Source organism: Lipophrys pholis (assembly GCF_963383615.2).
Source record: "Lipophrys pholis genome assembly, chromosome: 6".
In the NCBI taxonomy this organism is placed as follows: domain Eukaryota; kingdom Metazoa; phylum Chordata; class Actinopteri; order Blenniiformes; family Blenniidae; genus Lipophrys; species Lipophrys pholis.
The window spans coordinates 3,080,739-3,103,553 of NC_137629.1; the positions used below are offsets into that span (position 1 = coordinate 3,080,739).

General features: G+C 46.2%; 1 protein-coding gene across 1 annotated transcript in view; it reads left to right on the top strand.

The window, feature by feature from the left end:
• Positions 1 to 22,815, top strand: part of fbxo38 (F-box protein 38) — a 39,744-nt gene that overhangs the window by 14,930 nt on the left and 1,999 nt on the right. Inside the window, exons 4-17 of the mRNA XM_080465448.1 lie at positions 4,746 to 4,909; positions 4,997 to 5,162; positions 5,234 to 5,509; positions 5,595 to 5,688; positions 6,935 to 7,065; positions 7,152 to 7,322; positions 7,687 to 7,829; positions 13,633 to 13,798; positions 14,777 to 14,965; positions 15,127 to 15,279; positions 17,930 to 18,430; positions 18,499 to 18,599; positions 19,869 to 19,971; positions 20,509 to 20,675. Of these exons, the coding sequence (XP_080321574.1) occupies positions 4,746 to 4,909; positions 4,997 to 5,162; positions 5,234 to 5,509; positions 5,595 to 5,688; positions 6,935 to 7,065; positions 7,152 to 7,322; positions 7,687 to 7,829; positions 13,633 to 13,798; positions 14,777 to 14,965; positions 15,127 to 15,279; positions 17,930 to 18,430; positions 18,499 to 18,599; positions 19,869 to 19,971; positions 20,509 to 20,675 (2,525 nt within the window). The remainder of the gene's footprint in view (positions 1 to 4,745; positions 4,910 to 4,996; positions 5,163 to 5,233; positions 5,510 to 5,594; positions 5,689 to 6,934; positions 7,066 to 7,151; positions 7,323 to 7,686; positions 7,830 to 13,632; positions 13,799 to 14,776; positions 14,966 to 15,126; positions 15,280 to 17,929; positions 18,431 to 18,498; positions 18,600 to 19,868; positions 19,972 to 20,508; positions 20,676 to 22,815) is intronic.

The window sequence follows — 22,815 nt, forward strand, 5'->3', positions numbered from 1 at the left end:
TAACCAACACCCTTGACGGACCATAAAACAATTTTGGGGGAAATATGTATGTCTGCTAAAAGACAGTCTAAAAGAGTCAACTCATATTGGAAATTAAATAATTCTCTTCTAATGAATGATTCTTTGGTAAAGGAGATTCAAATAAAAATAGATGAGTATTGGAATAAGGCATGTGTTGAAAATGCATTTAGTAAAAATTGGGAATTCATGGAATTTGAATTAAGGTCTCTTATAATGAAAAGAGGAGCTGAAATAGTTAAAAATAGAAAAAGGAGGAGTCGGAAATAATCCCTCAGGTAACAGGAACAGACTTCAAATTCTACATTTAAAATTAGATAATATATATATTTACAAGGCTAAAGGTGCTTTTGTGCGTTCTAGAAGGTGATGGCTTGAAGAGGGAAAACAAAACTAGCTATTTCTTCAAATTAGAGAAACATCACAATTAATTTGGCAGCGATGGTCGAATTCATACATTACCCAAGCTCATAGATTTCCATTAAACTTCGGGCAAGTAAAAATGTGTTCGGGCAAGTAAAAAGGTGTAGGCAAGTTCTCAAAATCTTTAATGTCAAGCCCTGACAAGAGATTGTTCTGATGTCACTTTAAATTGCTTCAGCTCAGACAATGATTTGGCCAATGCTCTTAATTGCTTTTACAATGGTTTTAATGTGCTTGATTTTAGAAAAGACACACAGGAACTAAGCCTCACACTGTGTGACAACCAGCACTTCTCTATAAAACCTGAGGAGGTGGAAAAAGCTTTTAACTGCACAAATGTTAACAAATGTCAGGACCAGATAACATCTGTGGCCAGCTACTGAAAACCTGCGCCCAACAATTGAGCTCTCTCAATGATTTCAGACCGGTGGCCCTGACATCAATCGTAATGAAATTCTTTGAAAAACTGGTGCGGTCTGAAAGTTTGGTAAATACTGAGAGTGCAATCGATCCATTACAGTTTGCCTACAGGCCCAGAAGAGGAGTGGAGGAAGCCACACTCACTCTGCTTATCATGGTTTTTAAACACCTGGAGGAGAGTGGGTGTCACCCACTCTCCTCCAGGTGTTTACGGGGTTCTGCACGTATTAGCACTCTCCCAGCTTCAGAACACCGCAATCTGATGTTGATGTCATTGTCAAGCTTGTAAAAATGCCAAGTAACGAGGCCCTTATTGCATTCAGTTGTGTTGCAACTTGGAGAAACCTAAAACATGCTGGACACCGGCCCACGAGGCCCAGAATTGGGTAACCATGCTGTATGTACTGCTGCACAAAAACCTACCTACAGATACCAATAAAGTCACCTTTGACCTTTGATAGAAATATATATTTGCGTTAGTATGTACACACGAAAACCAGCCACTAGGGGAACACTTTTTTCCACTTTTAGTGCCAGCCCCCAGCCCGACTAAATGATGAGGGTTGCATCAGGAATGGCATCAGGCGTAAAACTTGTGCCAAAACAATGATGGAGATAAGAAATAGGATTACCATACCGGATCGGTTGAGGCCCAAGTTAACAACGACCGCCTCCGGTGCCGGTGACTGGCAGGGTGACGTTTGAAATTAGGCCTTTGACACTTAAGCCAAAAAGATATTTTTTCTCCCTGGCGCTCTCCAAAAAATTTTGTCCACATCACTATGAACACGGCTCAACACAATGGTTCAGGGCATGTAGTACATATGCCAGGCCTTTAGGGGCGCTGTGGCTCAACCAGATACACCAAAAACGCAGAGGAAGACACGGAGCACATAGAAATTTAGAAGTAGACTCCTGCTGATAGACGTCTATATAATTCTGGGTTGTATAGGTCCATGCTCCTGCTCCTGTTCCTCCTCCAGCTAGCATCAGTAGCTTATGCAGCACCACCTAGAGCATGTAGTCTGTGATTGTTGTGGTTATTGGATGACATTGTAGTGGGGAAGAGAGGTGGGCTGATGACGGATTTTTTTTTCCCACAGATGTTCGTCTTTGCCGTCCATACCTCACAGCCAAGCTGGGGTTTTAGAATTTCCTCACTCTGGGACCCGTGTTCAAAAAAACATTTTCGTTCTCCTAAAGCTCCACCTCGTGTGGATGATCGGCCAAAAATGGTGTGCATTTACGTGAACCGGTGTTCTCATGTGGACGGCCCCTTAGACTACTGCTGGTGGAAGACCATGGAGGAGGAGAGGGGGGACGCGTGTTTGGAGGCAGCAAGAGAAAAGGAACAGCAGGAATGTGGAGGGTAGGGACTCTGTGGAGGCTAGTGTAGAGACTCTGAATGTAGGGCCAATGACTGGCAAAGGCAGAGAGCTGGCATGATGGGATGACATGATGGAGAGATGGAAGGTAGATCTTCTGTGTGGTCAGGAGACCAGATGGAAGGGGAGCATGGCCAGTAGCATTAGAGGTGGATTCAAACTGTTCTACCCTGGTGAAGATAGGAAGTGAAACGACGTAAGGCTGATCCTTCAGGAACAGTTGGTGAAGAGTGTTCTGCACCTGAAGAGTGTCGGACAGGATTATGAGCTTGCAGGTGGAAGTTGAGGGAACCATCCTGAACATTGTCAGTATGTATGCACCCCAGGCTGGTGGCCAGTATGAGGAGAAAGAGGAATTGTGTAGTAAGTTGGATGAAGCGATATAAGGTGTCTCCAGAGAGGAGAAAGTGGTGATTGGAGCAGACCTCGGTAGTCACGTTGGTGAAGGAAACAGGAGATGAAGAGGTGCTGGGGAGGCATGGTGTGAAAGAGAGGAATGCAGAAGGACAGATGGTTGTAGACTTTGCAGAGAGAATATTTCAGAAGAGTGACAAAATTAGGGTGACATACAAGAGTGAAGGAAGGTGCACACAGGTGGATTATATCCTGAGCAGGAAAGAGGTTGGGGAATGCAAAGTGGTGCCAGGAAAGAGTGGAGCAAGGTACCATAGGATTGTAGTCGTAAGAGGAGGTTAGAAACAAGGAAGAGAGTGAAGATGGAGCCAAAAATGAAATAGTGGAAGCTGAAGGAGGACTGTTGCAGGCATTGCAGGGAGGAATTGCAGCAGGCCCTTGGGAGTAGTGAGGAGCTACCAGAGGACTGGGAAAGTGCAGCTAAGGTAGTGAGAGAAACTGGCAAGAAGGTGTTGGCTGTTTCTTGTGGTCAGAGGAAAGAAGACGAGGAAAGCTGGTGGTGGAATGAGGAAGTTCAGCAGAATATCCAGAGAAAGAAGGCAGCTAAGAAAGTGTGATAGCCAGGGCAATTAAGGAAGCAGGCAGGAGCACTGTGAGGCTCGGCGCATAGCGAAGAGAACCGTGCCAAAGCAAGGGCTTATGACCCTAACCTTAGAACCGTAACAGAGCTTTCTGGGCAGACAAACTAGATTAGCTTGGAAGCTACTGTGCAATGTGTTTTTACTGTATTTTAAGCTGCGGCCGTGGTAACACAGCATTACCGTTAGTTTGTGTTTTTCACGCACCTCGTCGCACATGTATGATTCTGCCATCCTCTGAGACCAGCAGCAGGCGGGCAGGCTGACTGCCACCTCATCGGCCGCTGCATGAGAAGACGGAGATCGAGCTCCATGACTCCTTTTTTGCTAGAGCTTTCCTTTCTTTCGCTCTCTTTTTCACTAATGCCGACTCGCCACTGCTCAGTGATGGAGTTAGATAAGCACACTTACAGCATCACATGTAGCAACCACACAGCTACATTTTGCCACTCCGAGGCCCCGTTTACACGACAACGAATACAAGTGTATCCGCAAAACGTTCTTCACTTTTGGGGGGTCCGTTTACACGTCACCAGTGTGCGGATGCACTGTATCCGCAAAGTTTTTATCCCGGCTCCCAAGGTGGAAAGATTCTTTCACGGCCGCCAATACCTCCTGCAGAGACTGCCGGAGGCTCGGAGCCTGTTACTGCGCACCTATCCCCCTCCCTTCTGCTCATCTTGTTGTAAACAAACATGGCGGCCCCATAGTGGTTTTGACTTGCGGTCCATATTCCAGTTTTATCGTCCATATCAGTAGTTTAATAGGTGAGACTCTCCCCTGATAGAATCCGATGCCTCATCATTCCATGCGGATGTCAGGTTCTCTCCATTTTCTTCACGTTTATAGTGTATTGTTCTTTGCACACGCGTCTGTGTAGTTTCATTACAAAATCAAGCAGCAGCGCCCTCCTGTGGCCCGGCATACTAACTACATCGTTGTCTCTGTGTCCGCTGATGCAGTGTAAACACGCTTTTTTTTTTTTTAACGGATTAGGTGTTGTCACATGAAATGTTATCGTGTAAACAGGGCCTGAGTCTCACTACCAAGCCATATTCAAGCATGAAGTCCTGCTCTTTGTTAAAGTGACAGTAACTTTTTCCACGTGCAGACGTATAGCTACCAAAATAATGTGTTTTACATCTCAAAACTTTTCAAATAAAACACAAATAATATCAAATGAGTCTTAGCTGACCTTTTACCAACTTTCTATGATTTAACCTTTTTCTATGAACTTATTTACTCAATAAGCTTACAAATAAAATACACACGGTTCTTATTTATTAACTTAAATTTGCCTAAACCTAATTCTTCTACAGTTAGAACACTTTGTTTAAGGTTAACAATCAAAACTGTTTAATTATTCATGATCAATCACCTTTTTTCATGTTTAAAATTATTTTACTTTGTATTTTATATCTCTTTCGTTTGCTTTAGAATTATAAAGGAAATATCAGTATTACGCACGCACACACAGTCTCTCTCAACCCGTTGTGTTTTGTGACAGGATTCATTGACAGCAGCTTCCTGCTGCTTCTGAAGAAGATGCCGGATCTGGAGCAGCTCTTTGGGCTCCACCCTCGATACCTGGAGAGGAGGCGAGTTCGAGGCTACGAAGCTTTTAGTATCCCCGGAGTGTTGGAGGCTCTGCAGGCGTGTCCCAACCTGCTGGTCAGTGTGACTCCCCCCTCATGGTTCACTTCTTCTGGGTTCTGCCACTACAACCTCCACTTCTAGCCCGAGCTGCTGTGATTTCAGGGTGTGGAGACGTCCCATCTGGAGCTGGTGGAAGCCATTTGGAATTATATGCCCCAAGTTCACATTCTGGGTAAATTCCGCAATCGCAATGGTGCTTTTCCCATTCCTGCAGAAAACAAGCTCACCATCCCTGTGACAGCAAAGATCCAGACCCTGCACTTAGTGGGTGAGTAGAGAGTGAGGCACTACAGACACCGTCAGATCACGGTCATTCTCCAGCTGTGCAATCTGTTGTAGGTGTGAATGTCCCAGAGATCCCCTGTGTGTCCATGCTGCGACATCTGTACCTGAAATGGGTCCGTCTCACCAAACCACAGCCCTTTAAGGACTTCCTGTGCGTGAGCCTCAGAACCTTTGTGATGCGAAACTGTGCAGGGCCCACCAACTCGCTCAAGTACGTCCCCCTGGTCACCGGCTTGGCCTCGGCCCGCAACCTGGAGCAGCTGGAGCTGGTGAGGGTCCCCTTCCTGGGAGGTCTGATCCAGCATGTGGTGGAGGACAGCTGGAGGTCAGGTGAGGTCAACACGTCTTCAGCACTCGGTCAGCAGGCCACCAACATCATACTTCAGCCGAACTGTGTGTGTGCCCGTGTGCGTAGGAGGATTCAGGAACCTCCACACCATCGTGTTCGGAGCCTGTAAGAACGCTCTGGAGGTGGACCTGGGCTACCTCATCATCACGGCGTCTCGCAGGTACTCTGCTGATTCAGTGAGCGAAGAGCTCAGCTTCTTCTGTCTTTTCAGTTCATACGAGTGCGAGGCTACAACTACACTTTTTAATAACAGGTGGATTTTCAGAGATTTAAAAGTGAGGTCTTACAATTGTAAAGATACTGTAGTTTTACCAATGTCATCTACAACTAGAAAGGCTCTCGGTCGAGTGCATACTTTCGCCAACGCTACATTCCTTTTCAGAACAGAGTAGCATCGCTAACATGTTAGCCATTAGCTCACATTGATGCTAACGAGCCTGCCAGATAGCAAAATCCTTGTGTGAAACACTAAGCGGGGGCACACAGATAAACCACCGCCCGAGTCACTGCGCTCACACTGCTGTTTCTAGATACTAGAACCCACATATTAGCTGGAGCTCTGGAGCAAGTTAGCAGTATGCTAGTAGGCGGCTTACGGATGTAGTTAGCAGTGTGCTAGCAAGCGGCTAACGGAGCAAGTTAGCAGTGTGCTAGCAGGCGGCTAACAAAGCAAATTAGCAGTACGCTAGCAGACAGCTAACGGGGTGAGTAAGCAGTATGCTAGCCGGTGGCTAATGGAGTGAGTAAGTAGTATGCTGGCAGGTGGCTAACGTGGTGGAGTTAGCAGTTTGCTAGCAGGTGGCTAACATAGTACAGTTTGTAGTTTATAGTTGAATTGTGTTCATTTTGCCATTCTAATTACGTATGTATAGATTTTTTGGAGGAAGGCTGCAGTCGCAGCCAAAACATGTCAGCTAGGTAAATAACGTTTCCTACATTTCCCCGTCGTTTAAAAAGAATCTATACATATGGAGTTAGTAGTTTGCTAGCAGGCAACTAATAGAATGAGTTAGCAGCGTACTAGCAGGCAGCTAACAAAGTGAGTTAGCAGTATGCTAGCAGGTGGCTAACGAGTGGATTTAGCAGCGTGCTAGCAGGCGGCTAACGAGCGGAGTTCGTAGTTTGCTACCAGGTGGCTAATGGAGAAAATTACGTTTTGTGGTTCAGCTGAAATCCACAGCAGTCTTAGCCCTGCCACCAAATGCTCTGATTGGACCAGACACAAGCCAGTGCCTCCCCCCCCCAGTCTGCTGCAGAGTAATCTTTTACACTTTGATGAACACATGAATTTAGTCTGCTGCTGATTAATGTTTTAGACCTTGATGAACACATGAGCTTGTTCTGCTGCAGAGTAAGGTTTTAGACCTTGATGAACACATGAACCTGAACACGTGTGTCTCCAACAGGCTCCACGAGCTGAGGATCCAGCCGTCCTTAACTAAAGACGGAGTCTTCTCCGCTCTCAAAATGGCGGAGCTGGAGTTCCCCCAGTTCGAGACCCTTCACCTGGGATATGTGGATGAATTTCTCCTGCAGTGTAATCACTAACTCACCGCCATCTGAACGCTGTCCAGGTGATTCAGTGTCTTGCTGCTGTTGAGTGTGTGTGTGGTGTTCATGTAGGTAAAATGAGCCATTCGGAGTTGGTGAAGTACGGGCTGGCCGACGTCATCGAGAACCCGGGGATCATCACAGACATCGGTATCAAGGTCGTGAATGAAGTGTTCACCAACATTAAATACCTTCTCATCTACAACTGTCCTCATCTGCACAACCCTCACCACTGGATCACAGGTATCACGTTCCTCTTGGCAGCCATCTTTAATTCAAACCTCTTCTGTCCACCTGTTGACAAGCACCTGATACATCTCAACCAACTACAAGCTCCATCACATCCTGTGTTTGGTCCACAAACTGGTGGTTTTTGGTTTGATGCTGGACTTTATGACAAGTTTCAAATCATTCACATATTGTTGGTTAGTTCCTGTTCCAGGCGTTTACTCCTTTAAACACTTTACGTCTATGCATGTAACTTTCAACCCCACCGCCTGTCACACTTATTATTTAGTCTGTATGAGATTTCATTCTATTCGTTTTAATCAGTCAGTGTTTTTCTGGACTCAGTGTTTTCAGGCCCTCGTGCTGTTTGTGTCCTCAGATCAGTCCCGGTGGAGTCGGCTGGTGGATCTCACTCTGGTCCGCTGTCACGCCGTCAAACTAGAGTCTTTCTCTCAGTTTATCGAGCTGCTGCCCTGCCTGGAGTTCATCTGTCTGGACCAGATGTTCAGAGAGCCGCCCAAGGTACCCTGATCACAGCTGGTGACCCTACACCCTCTGGTGACCCACCACTGATCAGACCTGGTGACCCACCGCGTATCAGACCTGGTGACCCACCGCATATCAGACCTGCTGACCCATCGCGTATCAGACCTGCTGACCCACCGCGTATCAGACCTGGTGACCCACCACAGGTCAGACCTGGTGACCCACCGCAGATCAGACCTGGTGACCCACCGCGTATCAGACCTGGTGACCCACCACAGATCAGACCTGGTGACGCATCGCGTATCAGACCTGGTGACCCATCGCGTATCAGACCTGCTGACCCACCGCGTATCAGACCTGGTGACCCACCACAGGTCAGACCTGGTGACCCACCGCAGATCAGACCTGGTGACCCACCGCGTATCAGACCTGGTGACCCATCGCGTATCAGACCTGGTGACCCACCGCGTATCAGACCTGGTGACCCTTCACCCTCTGGTGACCCACCGCGTATCAGACCTGGTGACCCACCGCAGGTCAGACCTGGTGACCCTCTCTCAGTTTAATGTTGTTTTAGAGAGTTGCCAGATTTCTGAGCCTTCCAGTGGAAAACCCGGGTAAGGCTCACTGTAAACGGGCCTTAACATGTAGGGGAAAACAGCCAATCTGGCAACAGCAGCCACCAGCGTCGCACCACTGCATATGTCATCAAAATGCGAAGCATCCCGACAAAACCAAGTAGAAGACAGCAGCACTACCTCAGACCCTGTCTCCGCCATCAATACTTCATCTTCGTATGGTTACCGTACTTTCCGGACGACAAGCCACTAGTTTTTGTTTTTTTTGACATGCTTTGACCCCTGTGGAGGACGACTCGGCTTTTTAAGGGTTAACAAGCTTCATGCTGCTGATACTGGGTGATGCGTTCAGGTGCATCACGTAACTCCAAAGCTTGCAGCAACATATTGAAAAAAAATAATTATGAACTAGTTCATTTTTGGAACTTTGAATTTAGAACTATGAACGGAACTAGTTCATATTAAAATTTGTGAACTGAACTATGAACTTGTTCATGTAGAAACTGAACTTTCCCAACACTACCAGTCAATCACTCTTGTGTCGGGAGGCGGGGCACCTGGCACACCTGAGCGCAGCATGAGAGCCCCGTGAGGAGGAGAGGGAGAGATGAGGTTGTTTTGATTATCAGTTTTGGATATTTACAATGTCTTTTTTCATAATATAATTCCAATTTTAAATATTCTTAAGAAATAAAAGTTTATTTATCTTTAAAGGGGTATACTTGCATTATTATACCATTATTCATATTTTAGTGGAAAAATGGTATCAGAACGGCAATATTATCATTTATCGCAATACTTTCTGGGACAATTTATCGTCCAGCAAAATTTGTTATCGTGACAGGCGTACTGGTGACCCTACTCCCTGTGGTGGCCCACCCTTCTGCCACACAACTCCACCAGTCTGCACGGTGGTTGGGGACCCCTGATATAACTGATATAACTGATATAACCATGACACTCATGGTTCTAAAAACTCTGAACTCCTGAATAAATGTGCTGATTAAATAATATTGTAGCAGCGGTGGACGACTGGTAACAGAAAGGTCAATTCCTGATGGGTCAGAAATTTGTGGGTCGGAAAAGAGCCGTCGCCTCCTCTCTCCTCCTCCTCTCTCCCCCTCTCTCCTCCCCCTCCACTCTTCCTCCTCTCTCTTCCTCCTCTTTCCCTCCTCTCTCCTCCATCTTCTCTACTCTCCCCCTCCTCTCTCCCTCCTCCTTCCTCTCTCCTCCTCCTCTTTCCCTCCTCTCTTCCTCCCCTCTCCTCCTTTTCTTTCTTTCATTTATTAGTTTATTTAAGAGGGACAGAACAGAGAGCATTGTTACAACAATAGCAACCGATGCCGTGTCCATGAGCCATCTAGCCAAAGGCTAATTTGCAGACCCGGTCCCCAACATGAAACGGACACAAGCAAACAGTTGTACATAGTTCTACATAAAACATGATATAATATAAATAGTTTACAGATTTTTGAAAAGTGTATTTAATGTCCGCATGCTTGGTTGGTCTTTAACCAGCACTTTGCTTTGCTGTTGAACTGGTTCAGATCTGTGAGGGTTTTTAGTTCGGCAGGTCGGTTGTTCCAGATCTGTGGACCCTTAACCGAGAAGCTGCTTTGACCGAAAGTGGTTTTGCATTTGGCTGGTTTACGGTCACCATTTGCAGCTCCTCTTGTGGTGACACCACAGGGGTTACATTTCTCTATCATTTTGCATACAAACTCAGGCGCAAGATTATACACACATTTAAAGTTTAATTTTAAGAACGAGTATTTAATAAAATTGTCGAGACTTAGAAAATTGTGTTTTTCTAAAATTGTACAGTAGTGCCACCTCATGGGCTTTCTGTCCATCACTTTTAGTGCCTGTTTGTACAGAGGTGACATTTTTCATGGCCGACTGCGAAGCCTGTCCCCACACAGTGATACAATATGAAACATGTGAGAGAATCATTGAGTGGAAGTACAGTTTAGCAGCATTCATGGATAGATAAGGTCTTATTAAACGGAAGCAATTCAAGTTGGTCTTGATCGTTTTTGATATTATCTTTGTGTGCACGTCGAATTTTAAGTGGTGGTCCAAGACAACCCCAAGATATTTTGTGATCTCAACATTATCAACTGGTTTTTTGTTTATCAGTATCTGGAAGTTCTCCGGGGATTTATTGCGCAGAGAGAAACACATAGCAACTGTTTTTGAATGATTCAAAGACAGGCAGTTTTCCTCTCACCATTGGGAGACACTGACCAACTGTTTGTTGAGTAACTCTGCAGCCATTTCTGGAGTCTTAGCTGAGACATAAATAACGGTGTCCTCAGCATAAATTTGACACTCAGCCTCTTTGCAGATGTTTGGCAGGTCATTTATATAAAGACAGAACAGCAGGAGGCCCAATATCGAGCCTTGAGGAATGCCTGTTTTGTATTCCAGAGGGGCTGAAATTGTGCCATTTATCTGTACACTCTGTACTCTTGACTCCAGATAAGATTTGAACCAACTCAGAGCCTGCTGGGAAACATTTAGTTTTTGAAGTTTATTTATCAAAATGTTGTGGTTGACTGTGTCAAAGGCCTTACGCAGGTCCAAAAACACTGCCCCAACCACGTTCCCTCCATCTAAACTTTTTTTAATTGAGTCTGTCAGGTAGCAGGTTGCCAGTTCTGTTGAATATGTTGTTCTGAAGCCAAATTGTTTTGGATGAAGAGCTTCATTTTGTTCGGTATAATCAATCAATTGGTCCACCACAACCTTTTCTATTACTTTAGAGATCACAGGGAGAATTGAAATTGGCCTGTAGTTATAAACATGGTCAGAGTCACCGGATTTAAAGATTGGGCAGATTAGACCTTGTTTCATTTCTTGAGGGAATTCCCCTTTAGTGATGGACAGATTTACCAAGTGAGTTATGGGCCCGGTTAGAGAATCTTTGTGTTTCTTTACAAAATTAGTGTCCAAACCAAATATATCCTTGGATTTGGAAGTTTTGAGTTTGTTGATTTTTTGTTTAATATTAGTTTTGTTGGATTCCTCTAAAGAGAATGATGTTTCAGTTTAAGTCACTGTCATATTTTGAAGAGCTACTGATTTAAAACCTTCAGCGATTTGTTCAACTGAGGTCACAAAATAATTGTTAAATGAATTTGCAACCTCTATAGGGTTATTAATTAGTCCCCCATCGATAATTAGTTGTTTGGGACCGCAATGTTTTTCTTCTTTAGAGTCTTGTTTGGTCAGTCTATGAATATGTTTCCAGAGACAAGAGCTGTTTCCCCCTGACTCCTGCGTCAGGGGCATAAAGTACTCAGTTTGAGCATTTCTCATTTAATTTCTTTGTTCCTGATGCTTTTAAAGATTGCATTATCAGTGTTTAGGTTAGTTAAGATTGACTTTTTAGATGCCAGATCCCTTTGCTTCATTAAAAGACATATGTTTTTAGTGATCCAGGGCAAAGACTGCCGTTTTATCCGAGATTTAATTGGCTTTGTGTATTTCTGAATTACTTGTGTTACAATTTTTGTGAGTAGATTGCAGTACTCGTTTAGGTTCTGCATTTGTAAGACAGGATTCCAGTTAATATTACACATATCGTTTTCCATTTGGGGCAAATCTTTTTTCTGAATACCTTTCATCATTTTATTTTTTGCACCCTGTGTAACATACTGCAGCCGCTTCTGTGTCAATTTTCTCAATACCAATGTTAAGTTGTGGTCAGACAATCCTGTTATGAGGTTATAGGTTTTTGTTACACGCTCTGGTTTATTTGTAAAAATGAGGTCTATTAAAGTTTTACTAGTTCTTGTTAGTCTTGTTGGCCCAGCAATTTGTTGCTGTAACTTATATTTTGAGGTTGTTATTTTTTGTTTAACATGTTTGTCCAACCAATTAATATTAAAATCTCCAAGCACAATGGTTTCACTATCATATTTAAACATTTTAAGCAGTTTGTCCAGGTTACTATAAAAAGATACCTTAAAAGATGGCGGATTGTATAAAGTTACAATATTAAAATTCATTCTAGGTGATAAAACAATGTTTAAAACCAAACATTCTAACTCACAAGGGTCAGCTTTAAATTCAGTACATTTAAGTGTGTTTCGAACATATACTAGCACACCACCCCCTTTACCTTTTTGTCTGTCCTTACGAAAACAAGAATATCCTGGAAAGTCGATCATATTTTATGGTATATTACAGTTTAACCAGGTCTCACTCCTCTCCTTTCTCCCTCCTCTCTTCTCCTCTCACCTCCTTCTCTCTCCCTTCTCTCTCTTCCTCCCCCATCCCTCCCTCTCCTCTCTCCTCCTCCTCTTTCCCTTCACTCTCCCCCTCTTCTCTCTCCCTCCCCCTCCACTCTCCTCACCTCCCTCCCCCTCCTCTCTCCTCTCCTTTCTCTCTCTTCATCTTACCTCCTCCTCTCTTCCTCCTCTCACTCGCCGTAGGTGGAGACGCAAGTTCGAGTCCTAATCGGTGCATTGATTGATTTTGATGTTTAGTTCATTTTAAAGATGCGCTTTTGTTTTTTGTTTTTATTTTCGACCCTCCATTCCTCAGTATTTTTACACAGCATTGAGGTTTATATCTTCAGTGTTTCCTCAGTCCAGAGTTTTGTGGCTCCAGAGTTTCTGTTCAGTGGGAAACCGGTCCAAAATGCTGTGCGTGTTGAAGGTTGCGACCCCTGGAGAGTCAAAATGCCACCATTTTCTGATGAAATGTTGTTTTGGTTGTTTTTTTCAGAGAAAGAAAATTCCCATTTCCACTAGCCCAGGGGTTTTAATCTCAGCAAAAACAACGAAAACAACTATGAAATGCTTTCGTTGCTCTTTCTGAGCTTAATAGAAATAAAGTGTTGAATATTGATATTATCTGTTTTCCACCTCGTTAAGTCATTGTTGGTAATTATTCTGAGAAATCATCAATGTGACCAGTGTCTTCAGATAGATGAGTATCATTAATAATAATATATAACTGAAGGAAAACTGAGCAAATGTGCTATTTCAGAGGAGTGTTTCAAACTGCTAGCCCTTCGTAGGACTCGGTACCTATGAAGTAGCTCTCGGGTTCAAAAAGGTTGGTGACCCCTGGTTTAAAGTATACTGAAGAAATAATGTGATGAGGTTGTAAAGTGCTGTTTTTTTCAGTGCAATTGAAGACTTTCTCTCTTCAGCATGATTGATGATGATGATTTTGATGATGACGAGTGTCGGCAGCCTCTGCCCGAGCTAATGGGGTCAGTGGTGTGTGTGTGTGTGTTTGTGTGTTAGGGCTGTGCCCGGGTTGGTCTGAGTGCAGGAACGGGGATCGGTGTGTCATCAGCGCTGGTCAGCAACCAAAACTCCAATAATGACAACAACCACCACCACCACGATGCCAACCTGCCTCCTGCTCCTCCACCCGTCAACCACAACCACCAGAGACAGCAGCACAACGGCAAGTCACCCCCCGCCAGGGTGTGGACTTTACTGCAGGAAGGTCCAGTAGAGTCTCACTCTGTCTGACACGGTCTCACTCTGTTACATTCTGCCTCACATTGTCTAATTCTGTCTCACTCTTGCTCACTCTCTCACACTCTCATTCTGCCTCACACTGTCTCATTTTGTCTCACACTGCTTCGCTCTATGTGATCTGGGTGGCAGTGCTCAGACTGTCACTCCCGCGACCCGGAAACGGATAAGCGGCAGAAAATGGATGGATGGATGGATGGATGGATGGATGGATGGATGGATGGATGGATGGATGCTTCGCTCTGTTTCACACTGCCTCACTCTTGCTCACTCTGTCACACTCTTATTCTACCTCACACTGTCTCATTGTGTCTCACACTGTCTCACTTTCTCTCACACCGCCTCACTCTCTCACACGGTCTGATTCCGTCTCGCACTGCCTCACTCTGTCTCACTCTGTCTCACTCTCATTCTGCCTCACACTCTCATTCTATCTCACTGCCTCACTCTCGCTCACTCACTCACACTCTCATCCTGCCTCACACTCTCGTTCTGCCTCACACTGCTTCACACTATCTCACTTTCTCTCACACCGCCTCACTCTCTCACACTGCCTCACACTGTCTGATTCTGTCTCACTCCATCTCATTCTGTCTCACTCTCTTTCACTCTGCCTCACTCTGTCTCACAGTTTCACCTTTTCTTACTCTCACACAGTCTCACTGTCTAGCACGGTCTCAGTCTCTTAAACTCTGTCTTTCACTGTGTCATACAGTCTCACTTTGTCTCATACGATCTCACACCGTCTCACAGTGTTTCTCTCTCACGCTCTCTCACTGTCACACACCGTCTCACAGTGTTTCTCTCTCACTCTCTCACTCGGTCTCACACTGTAAAAACCACAGAAGTTGATTTTGTGAGCATGAGGGTGAAGGAAGTGACGAGATGAGCTGTGTGTTCACAGTCCCGGTGGAGGTGAACGGGCTGGAAGAGGAGGACCAGGAGGAGGAGGAGGAGGTCATCCTGGAGGAGGACCACCGGGGGGCGGCGCCTCCGATTGAGCCCAAAGGAGCCGAGAGGAGGACGGGAGCGGAGGAAGATGCTGCAGGACCCAGTCACCTGGCTGTAGCGCCTGAAGACGAAGAGCAAGCCGGTGTGGACACTTCCTTTTCTTCCACGTGCCGTCATTCTCATTAACACGCGGGGTCGTCCTCATTAGTGCGTGGGGGTCTTCCTCATTAACACGCGGGGGGTTTTCCTCATTAACACGCTGGGATCTTCCTCATTAACACACCGGGGTCCTCCTGTGTCCAGGTCCCAGTGGTCTGGTGCAGCACTGCAGAACCGCAGGGGCCCCGGGCCCCAAACCTCCTCTGGTCATCTCCGACTCCGACAGTGAAGAAGACGAGGGCCTCGCTCCCCGGCTGCCTTCCTCCTGCCTGCAGCAGCCAGCTTCCTGTTCTAAAGGTGAGAGCCAGCATACCCAGCACGGGTCCCAGAACAGGGCCCGGGGTTAAAGGTCACAGACCTGAGTACATCCAGTAAACCTCCCATCAGGCTAAACCTCCATCAGTCTAAACCTCCACCAGTAAACCTCCATCAGCTGGACCAGAAAAGGTTCCAGGGTCCTGAAGCAGCTTCATTAAATAGAAACCTTCACTGTAGAGACTAAAGGCCCCTGCATACTCCCTTTTTGAACCCATACGAACAAGAAGAAAATTCGGCAGTGACGTCAGCCAGCTGCTGAAAAAAAAAGCTTTTTCGGCAGGACTGTTCATACTCCGATAAGAAGCTGTCGAACTCACAGGCCACGCCCCCTCACAGCAGACCACGCCCCCTCGCAGCAACCACACGTCTGTGATGCGGTGTTTAAACTTTTCAACTGCACAGTTTATTTCTCGCCTCCAGTGCTTTCAGAAATACATTTCTCTGAACTTTTTCAGTAATAAAAAAGAGGTTTTTTCCAAGCGCCATGTTGGTCGGTATTAGCTTCAGGAGCTGACAGCTGTTCGTGATGCGTTCAGGTGCATCATGTAAAAGCCTTGACATTTTAACGAGCTGCGGCGCTCGTACAGTAGCGATGTTACAAGCTAAATATGATTAAAATATGACTGATTGTCATGAGCGAACTGGAACACACATGCGCAGTGCAGAAGTTTCGGCAGTGCGGCACCCACATAGTTCGGCCAGGGCGGTTAGCACAGCCGAAACAAATGTCTTCGGCCAGAGGGAGCTGGCTGAAGGAAATGACGTCATTTTGTTCGGCAGGACCCCGCACTGCCGAACTTTCGTCTTGTTCTTATGGAGTATGAAGAGGCCTTTAGTCAGCTTTTCTACTGAACCTGTGAGCTGCTTCCTCATGGGATCAGCTTGAGAGCTGGAAGCTCCGCCTCCATTCTACTGGTAGTAAATCTAAGAACCTCCAGGGTGCAGCACTCTGAGAACCAAGTGTTCTGAAGAAAACCTAGGAACTTCCAGGGGGCAGCACTGAGAACCAAGTGTTCTGTATTAAACCTAGGAACCTCCAGAGGGCAACACTGAGAACCAAGTGTTCTGTAGAAAACCTAGTAATCTCCAGAGGGCAGCACTCTGGGAACCAAGTGGATCAGATGGACTAACAGTCTTTAACACATGATGGACCTGCTTGTTAAGAAGGATTTTAATTCTATTGGAGATTGAACGAGAAGCTCATATTCGAGTGATGTGACTTCTCTGGCTGGTTCCTGTCAGAACTTCCTGTCATGACTATCGCTGCAACATTTTCCGTCAGTTAAAGACTTGTGAAGCAGTTCTTGTTTCATTCTGAAAACACTTACAATAGTGTATCTGGAAAGAATATATGATGGAGTCACTCTCAGTCAACATGTTGCTGATTTTATAGGATCCAGAAGAAAGAGACCAATCATTTGTCCGAGGCCATGAGAAGATGATCAATAACTTTGACCAGAGTGCCTCTGTACTATGATGAAGCTCTGAAACCCACTGAAAACACTCTGAGACATTGTTTGGACATAAATGGTCACATAGTGACTGAAACTACTTTTTCCAGGATTCTAGAAATAAAGGGAAGGTTGGATATTGATTTGGAACCTGTTGAAACACCTGGACTTAATACCTTTTAATAACGGCAACCTTAAAGGCCTGTGATACAGAGCCTGTTACTGAAGAGACCTTGATCGGATCTAGTATTGATTACTAATCATGTCAATCTGACCTAGTTGTGATCACTAATCTTATTGATCTAATCTAGTTTGGGCAGTGTGTCTTTAATTTCAACCCTAATAGTAAGAATGTAGTCCTTAATGGAGTTTACAGTCATTTTTTTGCTCAGAGTTAAAATGATGTGAGTTTGGACAGAGCTGTGGCTTTTTGTCAGCCTGGCTATAGTGCTGAAGAGAAACCTAGAGTTGTTCTGCTTTTCTTCTATTAAAGAGGAGTAGTGGGCAGAAAAACATTGTTGTTTTAGAAAAAGTGTTAATAAAGATAGACCTTTTATTTCTTGCAGACAGCAATATTGTTTCGGCATACAGAGAAAAGCTGCAGCATGGTTACTGATGGTTAGGGTTATGGTGGACCAGTATATTTGAGGGTTAGGGTGAACCAGTTTGTTTGAGGGTTAGGGTGAACCAGTCTGTTTGAGGGTTAGGGTTAGGGTGAACCAGTTTGTTTGAGAGTTTGGGTTAGGATGAACCACTTTGTTTGAGGGTTAGGGTGAACCAGTCTGTTTGAGGGTTAGGGTTAGGGTGAACCAGTTTGTTTGAGAGTTTGGGTTAGGATGAACCACTTTGTTTGACAAAGTGCAATTAAAAGTTTCAATAACTTAAGAATGAAGAAAAAGAGCTGCACCTGCTGTTTGTATCACTACACAGTAGAATCAAAGAAAGTTTTACAAATAAATTTGTATTTGATTTGTTTTGTACTACTGAAGTGACCCTCAGTAACTGGTGAGAATGAATTGTTCAGATATTCAATCATCCAGTCCACCAAATGAGCAGTAATAATATTGTCAAAACTATTTCATTCTCTTCACTCAGTATAGAATGTGAGTAGTGAAGTACAATCCACGTGGATGTGGTGGTTCCTGTGCGAGCTGGTGATGTCTGATGTGTGTTTCCAGGGAAAGGGAAGACCCCTCTGCGGCGGGGTAAAGCCACGTCTCTGTCGGTTCCGGTTTCAGGTTGTGGGCGGAGCTGTGAGAAGAGCTGTCAGGTGACCAGCGAGCAGATCAAAGCAGACATGAAGGCGGCCAGCGAGTGTGGCAGGAGGAGCATCAGTAAAGACATGGCTACCGAGACCGTGGACCGGGCCGACGGGACCAGCGTCAGACCCCTGAGCCGGGTGGCTCATGTGGGGGGGTGTGGGGGGGCCGTTGTTGGTGCCCCCCATGGGGCCAACTTGACACGGGAGGCCAGTCTGAGGCAAAACTGTGGTCCTGCTGTGGTGGGCAGCGTAAACCCCCAGACTGTGAGGAGACCACCGCACGCTGCACAGGACAGGCCCGCCGGAGCCGCCCGCCTCAGCCAGCAGGGGGAGGGGCCTTCTGAGGCCTTTGTTCCAAGACGACCACTGACCAGGTCCTGCACCCGCACGTCCTCAGCGTCCTTACTACCTGAGACAGGTGAGTGGAACCAGGCAGGGAGCCTTTCAGCAGAAACTCCACCACTAACTGCAGCTTCTGCTCCCCAGATCTTCCGCCAGCGCGGCCGCGTGTCGCCATCAGGCGGAAACGGATGTCTGACAAATCAACCAGCACCTCAGATCCAGTGACTGAGGACGACCACATACAGGTAAGGGTAAGGGTTAGGGTTAGGGTTAGGTGGAGGTAGACACACCTCCAGGACTTCACAACTCGAGTTATTAACGAGCAACATGACTGGATAGTTAGCAGAATGATCCCCGTATGCTTCAATGAAAGCAGTTCCATCAGCAGCCATACATGTCCTCACTGCTCTCCTACCATCAGCTGCGAGATCCTCAATGGTTCCTCACTGTTCTCCTACCATCAGCTGCTAGATCCTCAATGGTTCCTCACTGTTCTCCCACCATCAGCTGTTAGATCCTCAATGGTTCCTACCTGTTGTCCCACCATCAGCTGCTGGATCCTCAATGGTTCCTCAATGTTCTCCTACCATCAGCTGCGAGATCCTCAATGGTTCCTCACTGTTCTCCTACCATCAGCTGCTAGATCCTCAATGGTTCCTCACTGTTCTCCCACCATCAGCTGTTAGATCCTCAATGGTTCCTACCTGTTGTCCCACCATCAGCTGCTGGATCCTCAATGGTTCCTGACTGTTCTCCTACCATCAGCTGCTGGATCTTCAATGGTTCCTCAATGTTCTCCTACCATCAGCTGCTAGATCTTCAATGGTTCCTCACTGTTCTCTCGCCATCAGCTGCTAGATCCTCAATGGTTCCTCACTGTTCTCCCACCATCAGCTGTTAGATCCTCAATGGTTCCTACCTGTTGTCCCACCATCAGCTGCTGGATCCTCAATGGTTCCTCACTGTTCTCCTACCATCAGCTGCTAGATCCTCAATGGTTCCTCACTGTTCTCCTACCATCAGCTGCTAGATCCTCAGTGGTTCCTCACTGTTGTCCTGCCATCATTCTGGTTCCAGTTCATCTGTTTCTCGTCCGTTCATAGGATGTTGTAGAAGTTCACAGGTTCTTTTAGATGTCTATCCTCACGGATAATTCTGGTGAACTCTCTGTTTTCATTGTCACTTGTGATGGTCTGTGGTTTGCTAAATGGCTGTGAAGGGCGAAGCAGGGTTCCACCACACTGGGATTTCATGGTCCTGCTCTGTATTTTTGTCTAATGATGTCTCACCTCACTGAAAGGACCAGAAGATCTGTGGCAGTGAATATTACCTCAGCACAGATGAAATCACCTCTAGACCTCTTTGGAAATTAAATTCTGAAGACTGTGGTGTAGATCTGTAGCTGCTTTCCCAATAAACTCTTGGTTTTGGAGGGGACATGTGAAATAGGTTTCTGATTTGCTTTCATCTGAGACATTGTATATTCAAACTTTAAAATCATTGTTCTTGTTCAGGTTTTGTCTCTGAAGAGTAAAAACTTGGTGGGAATCACTCTGACCAACTGTGGTATCACTGACCTGGTTCTCAAAGACTGCCCCAAGATGATGTTCATCCACGGTAACACAAAGGCTCTCACACTTCCAGCACTCCTATTGCCTCATTTACTTGGTTTGTCCAACACTGTGTTCTATTGTATTAAAAAACTGTTTTAAGGTCTACAAGGATACTTACATAATGTTTTTTATCGATAGCCGTGGATATTTCTTCTGTCAACTGCATAAGAGCCATAACGGTGTCTGACTCTGACTCCTGCTCAAGGTCAATGGGAACTTCTCCAGCAGATATTTAGTATAAGCTCCAGTTGACAGGAAGTTACTGTGTCGGTCACACACTATCGGCCACACAGTGTCAGTCACACAGTGTCAGTCACACAGTGTCAGCCACACAGTGTCAGTCATTATGTCAGTCACACAGCGTCAGCCACACAGTGTCAGTCATTATGTCAGCCACACAGTGTCAGTCATTATGTCAGTCACACAGTGTCAGCCACACAGTGTCAGTCATTGTGTCAGCCACACAGTGTCAGTCACACAGTGTCAGTCATTATGTCAGCCACACAGTGTCAGTCATAATGTGCTCTGCTGCGTTGTGAAGCCACCAGATGTCGGGTGCTGAAGCAGCTGCGGGTGGAGAGCGCCCCCATCGTCAACAGGTTCGACTACGCTCAGTGTAAAAAGCTGGACATGGAGCAGGTCCTGGATCAGATCCTGAGGATGCCTCCAGAGAGGAACCGGATCATCTACATGCGCCCCATGCACCAGGTGGGTCCAGTCTGTGGAGCCTAACTAACTACCTAACCTGTCAGTCAGCAGGGACCCGGACATGAACACCTGAGGTCCTCACAGTCGGACAACTCCCTCAAATCTGTCTGTGACACCGAGCTGTCTGGGTTTGTTTTACTGTTTTACCCCATCGGTTCCACAGGGAACAGCAGGAATCACACCAATAATAATAATGCATTTTTGTTGTTGTTGTTGTTGTTGATAATAATAATAATAATACAACAACAATAATGACAATAACTCATCCATCTTCTTTCCTGATCAGTCCGTTAGAGTTCATGGTGGCGGTATAGAGAGCAGAGAAGTCCAGGCCTCCCCGTCTCCCTCCACTTCCTCCAGCTCTTCTGGGGTTAGAACCCTGAGCCTCTCCCAGGCAAAGCCAGAGATCTAATCTCTCCAGAGTCCTGGGCCGAACTTGGTCCTTCTCCCAGTTAGACCTGCCTGATGAACCTCTAAAGGGAGGCCACTAGGGGGCATCCTAAGCAGATGAACCCTCTCAACTGGCTCCTTTCAATGTGGGGGAGCAGCGGCTCTACTTTGAGTGTCTCCTGCTGGCTGAGCTCCTCACTTTATCACTCTATCACTCTGTCACTCTCACTCTATCACTCTGTCACTCTCACTCTACCACTCTCTCTGTCACTCTCATTCTGTCACTCTCATTCCGTCAGTGTATAGTGACTGTTACTGCAGCCTGAACCTGTGGACCAACACTCCATCCCTCCTCCAGCACGCCTCTTTCTCTCTCTCTCTCTCTCTCTCTCTCTCTCTCTCTCTCTCTCTCTCTCTCTCTCTCTCTCTCTCTCTCTCTCTCTCTCTCTCTCTCTCTCTCTCTCTCTCTCTCTCTCTCTCTCTCTCTCTCTCTCTCTCTCTCTCTCTCTCTCTCTCTCTCTCTCTCTCTCTCTCTCTCTCTCTCTCTCTCTCTCTCTCTCTCTCTCTCTCTCTCTCTCTCTCTCTCTCTCTCCCTATCATTCTTTCTTTCTTTCTTTCTTTCTTTCTTTCTTAGTTTATTTGCAGAGGACAGTGCACATTAATGGTCACTTTGTGTGAATGCGCCAGATTTAGCCATGGGCTACTTTCTATCTGTTGTCCTCGTACATTTAAGACAACAATTATTTCAAAACAAACAAACATGGACATAGAATATAAAGACTATTTACAACCACCTCTGTAATGTAAACAAGTTCTACAATCTATAACATTTAATCAGGTCTTACAAGTGATCACAAGATTGATTAGCCTTTTATCTCTCTCTCCTTCCTCCTTCCCTCTCTCACTCCTTCCCTCCCTCTCGCTCCCTTCTTCTCTGCCCCCCTCTCTCTCCTCCTTCCCTCCTTCCCTCTCCCTCCTTTCACTCCTCTCTCCCCCCGTCGCTTCCTCCTTCCCTACCTCCTTCTCTCTCGCTCCTCCTTCCCTCCATCTCTCCTCATTCCCTCCCCCTCTCTCCCTCCTTCTTTCCTTCCACTCTATCCCGCCTTTCCCCCTCTCTCTCCTCCTTCCCTCCCTCTTTATCCCTCCTCCTTCCCTCCCTTCATCCTCGTTTCCTTCCTCTCTCTATCTCTCCCTCCTCCTTCCCTCTCTCTTCCTCCTGTCCTTCCATATCTCCCTCACTATCTCTCTCCCTCCTCCCTCTCTCTCCTCATTCCCTCCATCTCTCTCCCTCTTCCTTTCACTCTTCTCTCTCCCCCCCATGTCCTCCTTCCCTCCCTACCTCCTCAGTTCCTCCCTCTTTCTCCCTCCTTTCCTTCCTCTCCCTCCTTCTTCTCTCTCTCTCCCTCCTTTCCTTCCAGTGTTCCTCACTATCTCTCTCTCCCTCCCTCCTTCTTCCCTCCTTCTGTCTCTCCCTCCTTCTTCCTTCCATCTCTCTCTCCCTCCTCCCCTCCCTCTCTTTTCCTACTTTCCTCCTCTCTCTCCCTCCCTCCCTTACTCCCCCTCTTTCCCCCCTTCCCCCTCTCTCTTTTCCTTCCTTTCTCTGTCTATCTTTCTCTCCCTCCCTCCTTCCTCATTTCCTTCCTCTCTCTATCTCTCCCTCCTCCTGCCCTCTCTCTCCCTCCTTTCCTTCCTCTCTCCCTCACTATCTCTCTCTCCCTCCTCATTCCCTCCTTCTCTCTCTCCCCCTGCT